The sequence below is a fragment of the Notechis scutatus genome, chromosome 1, assembly GCF_049901735.1.
Source record: "Notechis scutatus isolate UNSWTSFEM ecotype Mainland chromosome 1, rNotScu1.2, whole genome shotgun sequence".
Lineage (NCBI taxonomy): Eukaryota > Metazoa > Chordata > Lepidosauria > Squamata > Elapidae > Notechis > Notechis scutatus.
In genome coordinates, this window is record NC_142009.1 from 9,233,194 (window position 1) to 9,249,986 (window position 16,793).

At 43.3% G+C, this 16,793-nt stretch overlaps 1 protein-coding gene across 1 annotated transcript in view; it reads left to right on the forward strand.

Moving 5' to 3' along the window:
* The first annotated feature begins 1,262 nt into the window (after positions 1-1,262).
* Positions 1,263-16,793, forward strand: part of DHRS11 (dehydrogenase/reductase 11) — a 36,207-nt gene continuing 20,676 nt past the window's right edge. The window contains exon 1 of the mRNA XM_026682740.2: positions 1,263-1,742. Coding sequence (XP_026538525.1) covers positions 1,611-1,742 — 132 coding nt within the window. The 5' untranslated portion in view covers positions 1,263-1,610. The remainder of the gene's footprint in view (positions 1,743-16,793) is intronic.

Consider the following 16,793-nt stretch of genomic DNA (forward strand, 5'->3'; position numbering starts at 1 on the left):
GGTAAAAGTTTTATTGATTTTAACAACAAACAAAAACACAAAAAACATAACATAAGACATAACATAAAAACATCATCATCCTTCATAAATTTACAGACAGTGTATCGGTTGGTTCACCACTCCTTTTTGTGCATCCATTCATAGTCATCATAATAATTATATCACATAATAACTCATATTATCAATCAACAATTATATATCCTAATATCATTATTAAACAATCATTTGACTATAATTTTACTAATTCATACTTAAGCGAGATAACTATAATTTAGTTAATTTATTTTATAACAATTCATAAAATCATACCAAATTTATCTTAATAAAATATTCTAAAAATATTATCAAAACCAAGAAAAAGTGTATATTCATTATTTCCTAAATTTCTAAACATTCTATTATTATATTGTATTATCTAACCATTGATAAAAAAGATCCCAAACTTCATAAAATTGTTTATCTTCTTGTTCTCTAATTTCAAATGTCAATCTACTCATTTCAGCACATTCCAATATTTTTTTAATGATTTCTTCCTCTGCTGGTATTTTCTCACTCTTCCAATTTTTAGCAAATACAATCCTAGCCGCTGTTAACACATTTACAATCAAATACTTCAAATCCATAACTTCTGAGTTAAGTCGTTCCACTGAATAATTGGACATGTTCTCAATGTCAGGAAATGCCTCCTTAGTTCTAGGTTGGGTTTCTCCTTGATTAGTTTCCACCCATTGCTTCTTGTCCTGCCTTCAGGTGTTTTGGAGAATAGCTTGACTTCCCTTTTCTTTAATAACAAATAACAGAATAACAGAGTTGGAAGGGACCTTGGAGGTCTTCTAGTCCAACCCCCTGTTCAAGCAGGAGACCCTATACCAATGCAGGCAAATGATGGATAATTATAAGTTTGTGGCAGCTATCATGTCACCCCAATAGTCCTTCTTTTCATTCAACCAGACACCCCCAATTCCAGCAACCGTTCTTCATCCGTTTTAGCTTCCAGTCCCTCCCCGCCTCACAATCAGGAGGCTGTGAGTTCAAGTAGAGGCTACTATTTGGAATAGACTTTCTTGCTCGAGCAGGGGGAGTTGGACTAGAGTTGGACTAAGGCCCTTCCAACTCTGTTATTCTATGGAATAATCTTAAAGGCTGGCTCGTTCACCGGCTGCAGAAGAGGAGGCGAAGGCACCAGCGTGGCAGAAAGGCAGCCGGGCGGGCAGGTCGGAGCCCCGGCTAAGAGCCCGCGGCTGCCCCGAGGTTTGTCCCCTTCCCACGCGTGGCATCCTCCGCTGTCGCCTGGCGCTGCTCCCCGGGCGGGAGAAGGCCCCACCCCGCTGGTCAAAGGCAAGGGGAACTTTCAACCCTGCCCGGGGAGGGGGCCGCGGCGCTTCCCGGCCAGCCGAAGGGCGAGGCTGCCCTTGGAGAAGGAGGCGAGTGCGCCGGTCGGTTCCTCCGCCTCCTCCTCCTCCTCCCAGAGAAGCTTCGCCGGACGGGCTCCAGCGCTTCGGGGAGGCAGGAAGGGAGGGAGAGAGGGAGGGAGGGAGGAGGAAGCGACCGCGGTTGGAGGCAGGCAAGCAGGCAGGCAGGCGCCGGCAACCGGCTCGGCTCGGGGAGTCATGGAGCGCTGGAAGAACCGGGTGGCGCTGGTCACGGGCGCCTCGGCGGGCATCGGAGCGGCCGTTGCTCGGGCGCTGGTGCAGCACGGGTTGAAAGTGGTGGGCTGCGCCCGGAGCGTGGACAAGATCGAGGTAGGTTGGAAGGGAGGGAGGGAAGGAGGGAAGGAAGGAGGATAAAGAAGAAAAAGGAGGAGGAGGAAGGAAGGAAGGAAGGAAGGAAGGAAGATAAAGAAGAAAAAAGGAGGAGGAAGGAAGGAAGGAAGAGGATAAAGAAGAAAAAGGAGGAGGAAGGAAGGAAGGAAGGAAGGAAGGAAGGAAGGAGGATAAAGAAGAAAAAAGGAGGAGGAAGGAAGGAAGGAAGGAGGATAAAGAAGAAAAAAGGAGGAAGGAAGGAGGATAAAGAAAAAAGGAGAAGGAAGGAAGGAAGGAAGGAAGAGGGGGAAGGAAGGAACACAGGGGTGGAGATAAGGAAGGAGGGAGGGAGAAAGGAAGGAAAGAGGAAAAGAACGGAAGGAGGGAGGAAGAGGGGGTAAGGAAGGAACACGGGGGAGAGAAGGGAGGAAGGCAGAAGGGAAGGAGAAAGGAAGGAAGAGGGGGAGGGAAGATAGTGTGGGGAGGAAGGAAGGAAGGAAGGAAGGAAAGAAGAAAGAAAGAAAGAAAGAAAGAAAGAAAGAAAGAAGAAAGAAAGAAAGAAAGAAAGAAAGGTGCGGGAAGGGAGCATTTACAAAGAAAGGATGTGTAGAGACCGAGTGAGCGAAGGAATGAATGAGCGGAGCCATGGAGGGAGGGAGGAAGCACCGCGGGTGAAACAGGCAGAGAGAGAAAGAACAACAACAACAAAAAAAAAAAACAGAAAAGAAGGTGGATCCTTCTTTTTGGGTGGAGTCGGGGGGTCTTCTTCCTCTTTTCCGGTAAGACAGGAAGGCTTCAAGGGAGACTTCTGCCTTCCCTCCCTCCTCTCCCCATTAACCACATACTCCCCCCGCGCCCCCGCCAGGAGACGGCACGTGGCCTGGTGCAAAATAATAATAATAATAATCGGGGAAATCGGAGCTATCTGGTGGAGCATGTTAATGGGGGGTGGATGGGTGGGTGAAATGGAAGGAAACAGCACCATTGTTCGCGAGGGGCCGCCCCTCTTTGTTGGAGGGAGGGTGAATTTAGAAATCTGGGAAACAATGCCCCCCCCCTTTTTTGTAGGGTACTTTTAAAGAAGCCATTGTCTTTGGAAATAATTCGAGACACGGGGGAAAAAAGAAGAGAAGACAGGGTGGGGTTGGTGTTTTTTTGTGGGGAGGGGGTTTCATCTGGCAAGTGCCAGAGATCCACCAAAGCCTTTATTTGCACCCCCATTGTGCTGTCAGATCGCTCGTGTGACACATGCATTGTGTGTGTGTGTGTGTGTGTGTGTAAACAATTGCAAATCAAATCAAATAAAAAATCAAAGTTCCCAGGAAGCCCTGCCATCTCTTAAAGATTTCTTGCTGATCAAAGCATGACACTCACTTTTTTAGACAGTGCAGATTGACACCGCTTTTCAAAAACAAAGTGACACCTTTAGGAAGTGTTTTCCCCACACACACACACACACACCTCCACCCCCCTTGTAGTTCTTCAAATATTTGAAAATATGCTTTTCTTGGAAATCAGGGCCAAGCGTTTTTCTTACCCTCCGGGATAATTAAAACACAACCAAAAGGGGGAAAAAAAATATTTGGAGCATATAATTTTCTTGCCAGAGAGACCCAGCTCTTTTATTTCTTGCTTTAACTGCATTATGGGCACTCCTGGCATCCTTCAGACGTTTTGCAGAGGCAGTTTGGTCTAGTGTGGTTTAAGGCGCCCGACTAGGAGGCGGTGAGTTCTAGTCTCACCTTAGGCATGTAAAGGCAGCTTTCCCTTTTTTTACCTAAGCCAGTATTTCTCAACCCTGGCTGCTTGGAAGATGGGTGGACTTCAACTCCCAGAATTCCCCAGCCAGCATGCTTTTAAGAGGTATGAACTTCAATTCCCTTACTGGCTGGAGAATTCTGGGAGCTGAAGTCTAATCAATTTAAAGCAGAGTCTCTGGTGAATACTGGGAGTTGAAACCCATATATCTTAAAGCAAGGGTCTTCAAACTTGGCAAGTTTAAGACTTGTGAACTTCAACTCCCAGAATTCCTGAGCTAACATGACTGGAGGAGGAATTCTGGGAATTGAAGTCCACAAGTCTTAAAGCTGTCAAGTTTGAAGACCTCTGTCTTAAAGCATACTGGCTAGGGAATTCTGGGAGTTGGTCCACATATCTTAAAGGATACTGGCTAGGGAATTCTGGGAGTTGAAGTCTACCCATCTCCAAGCAGCCAGGGTCTAAGTTATTTATTTTATTTATTTATTTGATTTGTCAATCACTTACAAGATAATAGGTATAAGTATAAACATAGTTATGAATACATGAAATGGATACATATAAGAAAAATAAAAAGAAACAATAAGACAGGGATGGTAGGCACATTGGTACGCTTATGCACGCCCCCTACAGACCTCTTAGGAAAGGGGTGAGGTCAATAGTAGACAGTCTAAGGTTAAAGTTTTTGGGGTTTGGGGAAGAAACCACAGAGTCAAGTAGAGTATTCCAGACATTGACCACTTTTTTGCTGAAGTTGTATTTCCTGCATCATATGAATCATCCTCTGTAATCTTGTGGCTTGTATGTTATTTGTCTTCTGGTGCCGTCTTGGGCATTGAACAAGATTAAATCTGGCACCTTTTCCAATTGCAACTTGTCATCTCATCTCATCCCAACCCTATTTTGATTTGCATCTATTTAATTATTTCCTGCAATGCCTGTGTTCCTGCAATCCAGCTGACTCTTAAGAGACCAAATTCCACAAGGAAAAAGAGAAGCTGCTTTGCTTTACATTTTGTGGTCTTCCCAGTTTAACTTTAGTGAAAATGAACCGATCGAGTTTGCAGCTCCAGGGTGTGAATATGGCCTGTTTCGGCCTATTGGGGTTAACATTAACCACCGTTTAGTGGCTAAAATTATTGTAGAGGTAGTCCTCGATCTACAACCACAATTGAGCCCAAAATTTCTGTTGTTAACCAGTGAGACATATCAGGGCTCCAACAAATCCACCCCCATTCAAATCATAAGTCTCTAGCCCCATCTCTCAGAGTAAAGACTTATTATAGATTTATTAGGAGTGACCTTGTCGGCGTTAACTGGGTGCAGCCGACTCTAAGACACACCATTCATTTTCCCCTTGACCCTGGTCTTCCCCCCACCCCCTGGATGTATGTTCTCCAATGGGACACATCTATAGCCAAGAGTCATCAATCATGCTCTCCAGTAATAATCTTGCGCGCCAACAGCTTCGGCTGCCAAGGTGAGGCATTTAAGGAATGCACTGCTTTCCCCCACTCTCTTTCTGCTGGCAACTAAAAAGGAGTATTTTTTAGTTGACAAGACTAGTTAAGTGAGTTTTGCCCCATTTTACGTCTTTTCCTGCCACGGTTGTTAAGTGAGTAACTAAGTTGGTAACCTAGTTGTTAAGTGAATCTGGTTTCCCCATTGACTTTGCTTGTTAGAAGGTCGCAAAAGGGCATCACGTGACCCCGGGACACGGCAATGGTCATAAATATGAACCAGTTGCCAATCCTCTGAATTTAGATCACGTGACCATGGGGATGCTGCCAAGGTCATAATTATTAAAAATGACCATGTCAATTTTTTTTGCAGTGCTGTTGTAACTTTGAATGGTCACTAAACAAACTGTTGTAAGGTGAGGACCAACTGTACCACTGTTTTCTTTTTTGCATTTCATCTTTTCTCAACCCGCCATCCGATACTTTGCAAAGAAAAGCAAGGCAAAATTAAAGCAACCAGGGATATCAACACAAGATCTTGGAGAAATTATGTGCTGGATTAGTGTGTGAGAGAGTTGAGAGCTGTTTGGAAACTGAAACAGTATTTGCTGTGTGAGCAAGAAGGAGACAACAAGGAGCCTGGGCGTGGCTTAGCACAACTGTTCTGTACTAAAGCTGCTTGGTGCTGTGAAATTAAAACTGAATCTCCTCTCCTCTGCTTGTGTTTTGCATTTGGAACAGATTTCTTTTCAGGTGGGGAGGGGGAGTAGAACTCCTTCGCATCAGAGCGTGTTAATAATAACAATATAGGAAATACTGATAGCTCTGGTGGTCATTTCGAAAAATCCTTTCTTAGTGAGCCCCTAGAAGCCAAGAGGAACATACGTGCCAAATTTCAAGTTTGTCACGTCATAGTAGTGGTGCTTTTAAAGTTGTAGCAACGTTTCAGCAGAATCTCATCTGCCATCATCAGGCTTCTGTATTGTGTCCGTCTGTGAGTCAGACTTTTAGTATATATATATATAAAGTTATTATGGTAGAACCTTACTTTTTGGGCGGGGGGGATTTCGAAGTGATGTATATAAATGTTCCCACAGCTTATTTTCCAAACCGAAACAATCTTGTCAGGCAGGTTGGGTTGAAAGAGAGGGACTGGTCTCAAGTCACCTAGCCAGCTTTCATGCCTTAGGGAGGCCTTAAAATTCACAGGGTCCCAGTTTTTAACCCAGCTCCTTAACTACTACATCCAAAAGGCTCTTCAGTGGATCCTGCTCCAAACAGGGGGTTGGACTCGATGACCTCCATGGTCCCTTCCAACTCTATGATATTATGATTCTATCTAGAGCATCCAGCTGGGGAAAGCTACAAAAAAGAGATCTGTAGCGTCATCATATTGTTTTTAATGTTTTATACTTTAATTGGTTCTGTTTTATAGTTTCTGATATGATTTTATATTACATAATCTTTGATTGGAAGAGTTGACTGAAAGATGGACAGCTATCCAGGAAGTCCTCAACTTGCTAACACAATGGAGCTCAAACTTTTTGTTGCTAAATGAGATATTTATTAAGTGAGCTTTCCTCTGTTTTACGTCCTTTCTTGCCACAGTTGTTGTGAATCACAGCAGTTGTTAATTAAGTAACATGGTTGTTAAGTGAATCTGGCTTTTGATCATGTGACCTTGGGGGATGTTTTAATGGTCATAAGCATGAAAAATGGTCATAGGTCACTTTTTTCAGTGCTGTTATAACTTTGGTCGCTAAGCAAATTGTTGTAAGTTGAGGACTACCTGTATAAGTGCTATTTTTGAATAAATAAGATGCCTATTTTCTACATAGATGTAATACATTAATTCGGTCCTCCAGTCTCTAAAATTGGAAGAGCTGAATTGGTCATAAATGTGACTTCAATAGGATGCACAGATTAAGAAGAATTCTCTACAGCTTCTTGTGGCATAGCAAAGATGGTGTTAAAACAGTATGGGGGCAATTATAGATTAAGTTTTTGTTAAAAAATATACTTGGAATATTAGGAGAATAAGAATAGGAATAGGATAGAATAGAAGAGTTGGGAGGGTCTTCTAGTCCAACCCCCTGCTCAGGCAGGAAATGTTATGGTGAACCTATGGCACACATGCCACAGGTGGCACGCAGAGCCATTTGTGCAGGACACGCGAGCCCCAGAGCAAACTTACCTCACTGCGCATGTGCGTGCCTCCCAGCTGATTTTCGGCCTCACAGAGGCTCGAGGGAAGCCTCTGCAGCCTTTGTAGGCCGAAAACCGGGCCCATTTCGTCACTTCCTGTATTTCCAGAAATACCACAAGTGATGAAACGGGCCTATTTTTCGGCCTACAAAGGTTGCAGAGGTTTCCCTCCAGCCCCCGGGAGGGCGAAAATCAGCTGGGAGGCGCACACGTGCGCAGTGAGGTAAGTTTGCCTGGGGCTCGCGTGCCCGCACAAATGGCTCCCCAGACTCCAGGACTGGCCCATGTTCCTCCCCACGGTCCGACTCTGCTGCCGTCTCCGCAGGCGATGACAGACCACAACAGGAAGGCCCTCTTCTGTTAGGCCTTAACGTAGTCCCCAGAAACCTTGGCTCCAGCCTCGGGGGGGTGGGGGGGGTGGTGTTGCTTGGATATTTGTTGTTTGCTTATTCAATTTATGTAGCCCTTCTCTCGATAACACCACTCAGAGCGATGTAGGCAATTAAAAAAACAAAAGCTGCGGAAAATGAAATCTACAATACAATCAAACACGCTGCCCCAGAGGCAGTTCAAAGAACCGAAGGCCATAACTCACAACCGGCTGCCAATGAATTCTCATTTTAATGCCAGAGAACTATTAGATAGATGGGTAATTAGCCGCCTTGTGTTCATTTCCTTTCTGTGTCAAATGCAAATTAAATCACGTTTTGTTTTCCTCCTGACTCCCTTTCTTTCTTTCTTCCTCCTTGACGGATCTCCTTTTGAGGGGAATGCAACTCTAGGACTAGAATTTCTCCAAGGAGATGGGTGCCCCTTGCCACCCAAAAGTTTTACAGGTAGTCCCCGACTTACAACCACAATGGAGTCCCAGATTTCAGTGGCTAAGCGGGTCATTTGTTAAGCGAATTTTGTCCCAACAGTTGTTAAGTGAGTTTTGCTTCATTTTACATCCTTTCTTGCCACGGTTGTTATTTGAATCACCGCAGTTGTTAAGCTGGTAACAGGGTCGTTAAGTGAATCTGGCTTCTCCATTGACTTTGCTTGTCGGAAGGTCGCGAAAGGGAATCGCGTGATCCCAGCATACTGCAACAGTCGTAAATAGGAACCAGTTGTTAAGTGATTGAATTTTGATCATGTGATCATGGGGGATCACTGCCGTGGTCATAAGTGTGAAAAACTGTCCCTTTTTTTCCAGTGCTGTTGTAAAACTTCAAACAGTAATTAAATGAATGGTTGTTAGTAGAATAGAAAGAAATGAGCTGGAAGGGACCTTGGAGGTCTTCTAGTCCAGCCCCTCCTCAAGCAGGAGATCCTATACCATTTCAGACAAGTGACTGTCCAATCTTTTCTTTAAAAACCTTCCAGTGATGAAGCCCCCACAACCTCTGGTGGCAAACTGTTCCACTGGTTAATTGTCCTCACTGTTAGGAAGTTTCTCTTTAATTCCAGGTTGCTCCTCTCCTTGATTAGTTTCCATCCATTCTTTCTTGTGTTGTATTCTAGTGTTTTGGAAGATAAATTGACCCCCTCTTCTTTGTGGCAGCCCCTCAAGTGCTGGAATACTGCTATCATGTCCCCCCTAGTCCTTCTTTTCTCTAGACTAGCCAAATCTAAATCCGTTCTACGTGTTTTTGTCTCCTGGTCTTTAATCGTCTTATTTGCTCTTTGTGATGACCAGGAGTGTAACACAAATGTAACAAAATCCAAAACATAAATAAATGTTCTTTAATGCCTCCAACTTGGCCCCACTGTTCAGTAATTCTCAGTTGGAGATAAAACTTACTCAAAAATAGTCTTCAAAAGAAAGCAATACAGTCCGAACTCAATGAGCAGATAGAGGTGAAATAAAAAAACTGAACAAACTACAGTGAAGAAATTTCCACAATGGACCAGGATAAGTAATTACCAAATTCAAGGCACAGTCTGTTGGAAGGACGCCAACCAAGATAACTTCAGCCCAAAATAAAACACACTTTGCTTCTGGCAATGCTGTGTTTTAACCGTCTCTCTTATATACTATTCTCCCCAGCTGCAACCAATGAGGGGGATCATGGCCGCTTCCTCTCTCGTAAGCCAAGTTGTTTCCTTCTCTCTTCCTCCCTGCGTGCCCTAGGATGGAGAGGGGATGGGCCTGGTTCTTCCTCTGACTGCCCAGCCGGCCTCTGCCCTTCCCCAGCCTCCTCCTCCGGAGCCACACCTCCGGTTGTTCCTCCTATCCCTTAGAGTCCGACTCTACCAAGGGCATGACACTCTTCTTTGCACTTTTTCCAAAGTCTTAACATCCTTTTTGTAATGTGGTGACCAAAACTGGATGCAGTACCCCAGGTGTGGCCTTACTGAAGCTTTATAAATTGGTACTAATATTTTACATTGCCCTCTCCCCTCTATGGAAGAGCTTTATAGCTCCCGCTGCCTTAAGGAATTTCAAAACATCCTTAAAGATCCATCTCATCCTGGGCACCCCCTTTTTTTTTTAACTATTACCATCTGGCAGATGGCACAGGAAAATAAAAACAAGGACAAATAGGCTGAAAAACAGCTTCTCTCCAAGGGAGTAACTCTGTTGAATTCTACTGTATAGTGCAGTGTTGGTGTGGTGTTGGGGTTTTTCCAATTCAATATGAGGAGTGTGAAGGGTGTTTGTTTTCATGGTCATAGTGTGCACTGAAGATGGTGTTTGATTTCATTGTACAAGGTGCAATGACAATAAAGTAAAGCAGAAACGTGAGTTTGATTCGACACTTATGTTTATACAACCAATTATATTAGCTTTTTTGGTGGCCACCGCACACTGCTGGCTCATGTTTAAGTGATTGTCCACTAGGACTCCAAGGTCCCTCCCACTGTTACCGTTTTTGAGCCAGGTTTTACCTATGGACCTTGTGCCTTTGATGTCTCCTGCCTAAATGTAAAACTTTGCTTTTCTCCACATTAAAATTCATTTTGTTGGATAGGGCCCAGTGGTGGGATTCAATTTCTTTTACTACCGGTTCTGTGGGCGTGGCTTGGTGGGCATGGCAGGGGATGTATATACTGCAAAATCCCCATTCCCTCCCCACCCCACTAACCTGCTTTCCAGCTCCGTTCTCCTGTGCAGGGCAACCAAAGGAGACCCAGCCAATCAGCTGGGACTTCGGTGGCAGAGAAGAGATGGGGGCGGGGCCAGTCAGAGGCGGGATTTGCTGGTTCTCCGAACTACTCAAAATTTCCGCTACTGGTTCTCCAGAACTGGTCAGAACCTGCTGAATGCCACCTCTGATAGGGCCCATTGTTCAAGTTTGTCAAGTTCTTTTTTGGATCCTGAGCCTGTCTATCTGTATATTGGACTATCTGTATATTCACGGTTTCGATTGAGCTGTTCTCAGAATCTCGTGCACCTTGTTTCCCATCTGGTTTTCCAGGACTTGAAGGCGGATTAGGAACTTTATATTTGTGGGGTCTCACTTCTCCGGACCAGTTACAGATAGTCCTCAACTTAACAACAGTTTGTTTAGTGACTGTTCGAAGTTACAAGGCGCTGAAAATAGTGACTTAAGACCGTTTTTCACATGCCGGTTGTAGCATCCTCATGACCACATGATCAAAATTCAGGTGGTTCACAGTTATGACGGTTGCAGTGTCCCGGGGCCATGTGAATCCCCTTTTGGGCTCTTCTAGCAAGCCAAGTCAATGGGGAAGCCAGATTCCCTTAACAACCGTGTCATTAGCTTAATAAAACGACCAGGGTTCAATTCACAGGTGTGGCAAAAAAGGTTGCACAATGGAGCAAACCTCACTTAACAACTGTCTTGCTTAGCAACATACATTTTGGGCTGGTGGTAAATCAAGGACTACCTGCTATGGAAGAGGTGGTGGAGGGTGTTTCAGTTCAGGTTGGCAAAGGGGAATTTTTTTGTTTGGTTGTTGAGAAGCAAAGGCTATTCGAAATCTTTGGGCTTTATTCAGGTGAGCTGTAGGAAGAACTGGATAAGGTGAGACGCCTCCCTTATTAGAAGATAGGTAAAATGCTGTCTTTCTGCTCTCTTGCCTATCCCCTTAGGTTTCTCCTTCTTTTCCTGTTTCTCTTTGTTTTCTTCTTTTGGCAACCTTCTTTTCCTTCTCCTCCCCCACTTTTTCTTCCTTCTCCATCACTTCTCCTTCCTCTTCCCTTTCTCTTTTTCTATTCCTTCTCTTTGTCATCTTCCTTCTACATTTGTTCCCCTTCCCCTTCTTCATCTGCTTTCCTTGTCTTCTTCCTTCTCCTTCCCCTTCCCCTTTTCTTCCTTTATTCCTTCTCTTCTTCCTTCTCTTCTTCTTTCTCCATTCCTTTCCCTTGTTCTTCCTTCTTGATCCCCTTTCCTTCCTCTTTTCCTTCCCCCTTTCTATCCCTTCTCCATTCTTTCCCATTCCTCTTCCAATTTTTCCTGCTCCTCCTCCTCCTCCTCCTCCTCCTCCTCCTCCTCCTGCCAGTGAGGGTTGCAGACCCAGGAGGACAATAATTTCCCTTCTGGATTTGGAAATGACAACGGGTACCATTTTGCTACTGGCATTGAAGTGTTAAGTGGTTATGTGTAGCTGTTAATTTAACCAGGCCGTTAAGGAGAAATTGTCAACATTAAGTCATTTATTAATAACTTCTCCTGCTGGGTGGTAAGATTCTTCATAGGTTGCCAAGGGGGCCTAGAGAATTCTTAGCAGAGAGTTTCTTTTTTCCGTGCTTTGCCTCCCAAGCCGGCAAGCCAAAGGTGCATTGATCAACAAGAACCATTTTCATTTTGGACCATGGGATACAGCAAATTTAATGAAATTTAAAAGGAGAAAAATCATGCAGAATCTGATTTATATATGCTATGTAGTTTTAAAGGGATTATTAAGCTTAATGTTTTAGGTAATAATGTTAAATGTTTTAACGAGATTTAAAAGGGGTGAAAATAAATGAATTTATAACTTAGAGGTGGCGCACTTATATTGAGATTTCAGGAGGGAAACCAATTTATAGAAGAAGTGTCTTTTTTGTAATTAGAATTTAAGATGAAATATTACAAACGTGACAGTTAAAAGTACTAAAGTATAATGATTATGAAGTTATCATAAGTGAATTAAATAATGAGATAAATATTTGGAATAATACAATAAAATAGAAAATGTATAAAAGCACTGTTAAGATAAGGAATTGGATATAAAAATTTGAATATGGTCATATTTGTATGTATATGTGAAACCTGTAATCATGCTGTTCACTAAAAAGAGACGTTAAAATATGGAAAACTGAATAAAAGTTTTTTTTTTTTTTTAAAAGAAACAAAGTTCACCCAAGTCAGAATTTATTGAAGAAGTCATACTGGCACATCTGGGAAAACCCAAATATGAGAGTTCTGAGTTTTCCCTTCCCAATGGAAATTCACAAACCAATCCCCTGCACCCATCAATACATTACATGGCCCCATCGATCATCGTCCCAACTGAAGGCATTCCTCCAGACACTCCTTCCCAGGTGCAGGGTATCTTGTCCTTGACTTTATGAGAAGAATGTTGTTGAGCCTAACTTTCTACCACTCTATGCCATTCCCCCCTCCCAAATTCCCACGCACTAAAATGTGGCAGCTTTGAGCTTCTAAGTAAAACATGGCTTCCAAAGCTGACTGTGATGACCCGGAGCACGACACAAAAAATAACAAAGTCACAAAAGTAGAATAAATTCCCTTTAATGCCTCCAACTTGGTCCCAATGTCCAATTATCCTCGGCTGGATAACAAACTCTTCAAAAAAAAAACAGCCTATGAGAATGCAGTCCGAACCCAAAGTAAAGATAATTAGAAATTAAAAAAAACCCAACACAAACCACGCTGAAGGCCAGGATGATAAATTGCAGACTTCCAAAGGATAACGCAGCACCCATAGTTGGGATGACGCCAAAACCCAGATAAGCCTCGACCAAGATAATGCACGCTTTGCTTCCATCAAGGAGCCGTGTGCAAACGCCCCACTTATATCCTGTTCTCCCAGCTGCAACTAATGAAAGGGATCAGGGCCGCCTTCTCTCTCGTAAGCCACTTTGCTCCCTTCTCCGTTCCTCCCTACGTGCCCTAGGATGAAGAGGGGATGGCCCTGGGTCTTCCTCTGAATGCCCAGCCGGACTGTGCCCTTCCCCTGTTTCTTCCACAGCCACCGGATCCACACTCCCACTCCGTGTCAGCTGCTCAATCGCCCCCTCAGAATCAGACTCCAACAAGGGCATGACACGGACACTAACCTTCTGCTTAAATCCCTTTCCTGAATCTGTCTGCTCTACCACTAGAAGAATTCCTCTCACAGGTGGTCCTCAACTTATTTGTTTCTTGACCATCCAAAGATACGATTAGCACTGAAAAAAGTGACAACCGATCCTTGCACTTACTCACTTATTTACTTACTTTATCTTGGTTTGGTTTGGTTTTGCAATTTTTGTATAACTTGCAATCATTCACACCATTCTTCCTGCAAAACACCAACTGCCTTGGACTTTGCTACGTTCCTTTTACAATCTTTCCCCTTCGTTGCATCATACTGTCTATCATTCATTGTAGATCCTTGGGCCAGCCAACAGCATGACATTGTCTGATAAAAAGCACATGCACATTTAAGTTTTCTGCTCACACATCTCTGCTATCACCATAAACAATCCTTTTATTTTTAGTCACACTGGGGTATCAAATAATTAAAGGGACACCATCTTTACATCTTTACCACTCTGCTCAATGCTGAACTACACGTAACCCTCAACTTAACGACTACCGATGAGCTCAAAATTTTGGTTGCTAAGTGAGACACTTGTTAAATGAGATTTGCCCCATTTTAAGACCTTTCTTGCCATGAATCCTTGCAGCGGTTGAATTAGTAACTATCTGGCTTCCCCACTGACTTCGCTTGTCGCTAAAGGGGATCCCATGACCTTGGGACAGTGCAACCGTCGTAAATATGAGTCCATTGCCAAGCACCTGAATTTTGATCACGTGACCATGGGGATGCTGCAATGGTCGTAAGTGTGGAAAATGGTCCTAAGTCACTTTTTAGTGCTGTTGTAACTTTGAATGGTCACTAAATGAACTGTAGTAAGTTGAGTGTTCATTAGGCATTCCACGGACTCTCATTCATGCCCTGTTTTCATTATAAAGATATTCCTCAATTTACGACTTCAATTGAACCTGGAATTATGGTTGTGTGTCATTGCAATTGTAAGAAGGGGCATTATGTGGTTGCACCTGATGTTTTGACATTTTTCGTGGCAGTTAACTCAACATAGCAGTTGTTAAGGAAATGCCATGGTAATTGGAATAGAATAGAATAACAGAATAGAATAACAGAGTTGGAAGGGACCTTGGAGGTCTTCTAGCCCAACCCCCTGCCCAGACAGGAAACCCTTTACCATTTCAGGCAAATAGTTGTCCAATCTCTTCTTTAAAAACTTCCAGTGTTGGAGCATTCGCAACTTCTGGAGGCAAGTAGTTCCACTGATTAATTGGTTCTCACTGTCAGGAAATTTCTCCATAGTTCTAAGGTTGCTTCTCTCCTTGATTAGTTTCCACCCATCGCTTCTTGCCCTGCCCTCAGGTGCTTTGGAGAATAGCTTGACTTCCTTCTTCCTGGTGGCAGCCCCTTAGATATTGGAACACTGTTTAATTGAATCCGTTACCTAGTGGGCATTTTTGGCCAGAAACCGGAAGTAATTGGAATTATGATCGGAAGTCATTATCGTCATAAGTTTAGGTATTATGTGGCCAGATCTGATGGTTTGACGTTTTTGGCAGAAGTTAAGCTAAAAGTTGTTAAGCAAATGCTGCGGTCGTTTAGGAAATCCATTTTACCCAATGGGTGTTTTTGGGCAGAAAACAGAAGTAAACATCAGAAACTTGCAAAAAAAACCCAACCCATTGCAAATCCTGGTCATGTGAGTGCAGGATGCTGCAAACGGCCGTAAAATTGAGCTGGTTGGCAAGTGTCCAAAATATGATCAAGGGACCAGGGATGTTTGGGTAATCATTGTAACTTCAGTATCAGGTTGTAAAGTAGCCTTTTTTTGGCGGGGGGGGGGGGTGCATCATAACTTGGAACAATCACTAAGCGACAGGTCGTAAGTTGAGGACAATCTGTATCCTGCACCTGTCCAAGGACAGGAAGCAACAGATGGAAACTAATCAAGGAGAGACCCAACCTAGAACTAATTTCCTGAGAACAATTTCCTGGTTTTATTGTATTGCGAACAGTTAACTGCTGGGGTGCATCCACAGTTTCGTTGTACTTGTACAATGACAATAAAGTTCTTCTAATTCTAATTCTAACAATTAATCAGTGGAATGACTTGTCTCCAGAAGTTGTGAATGCTCCAGCACTGGAGGCTTTTAAGAAGAGATTGGACAACCGTTTGTCTGAAATGATTGTAGGGCAGTGGTGGCTAATCTTTTTGGGCTCCTGTGCCAAAAATTGTGCACATGAGGAAAGCTTCTGCAGGCTTTGCAAGCCGAAAAATGGGCCCATTTAGTCACTTCCGGTATTTCTGGAAATACAGGAAGTGACGAAACGGGCCTATTTTTCGGCCTGCAAAGGCTTTTCTCAAGCCTCTGGGAGGCCGAAAAAGGCCTCAAACAGGCTGAAAATCAGCTGTGAGGCACGCGCATGCGCAGTGAAGTAAGTTTGCCTGTGGCTTGTGTGCCAGCACAAATGGCTCTGCGTGCCACTTGTGGCACACATGCCATAGGTTCGCCATCACGGTTGTAGGGTTTCTTACCTGAGCAGGGGGTTGGACTACATGACCTCCAAGGTCCCTTCCAACTCTTCTATTCTATTCTATTCTATTCTATTCTATTCCATTCCACATTATTCCACTCTATACAGCAACCAACTTTCCACTTCATATTTGTGAAAAATTCTGAACCCCCACAGTTCAAATTTTACTCACTTTATCATATAATTTCTGCAAATCAAGTATCTTTCTCCCCTTACACATTTTTCAGTGACCTGCAAAAGAGTAAAAACCTGATTTTCACATCCTAAGTCTCATTGTTCTTTCTATCTTCCCTTCCACACGTTGCCTGTCTCAATCTTTCTTCAAGCAAAATTCTGCCCAGTTCTTCAATTTAACATATGAATATCCCTGTAATTTTTACCTTCACTTTGTTTTTATCTTTTCCTTTTTGTATAAAGTGACAGTAATACCATTCTTTTCAAACGTTAAGCACCCATCCTTACTGGGATTTCAAAAGGCCATGAAAACGTTAAAAATTCCCTTTTCTTCTTTTCCTTGTTTCCATCTAGGTTTGTTTTCCCTGCCATCTTTGTTCCTTTTGTGTGGGTTTTATGTTGTTTCCTTGTTTTTAAATGCATTTTAACAATTGGTAAACTGCTCAGGGTCTCTGGGAGTCAGATGGTATTTACAGTTAATAAATTATTATGTTTAATATTGTATAGTGCTGTAGCCACCAAACAAGCCAACGCAGTCCTATACTGTCTAAATAGAGGGATAGAATCAGGATCATGGGAAGTGTTAATACCACTTTATAATGCCCGGGTAAGGTCAGACGTGGAATGCTGCATCCAGTTTTGGTCGCCACGATGTAAAAAAAGAGGTTGAGACTCTAGAAAGAGTGCAGAGAAGAGCAACAAAGGTGATTAG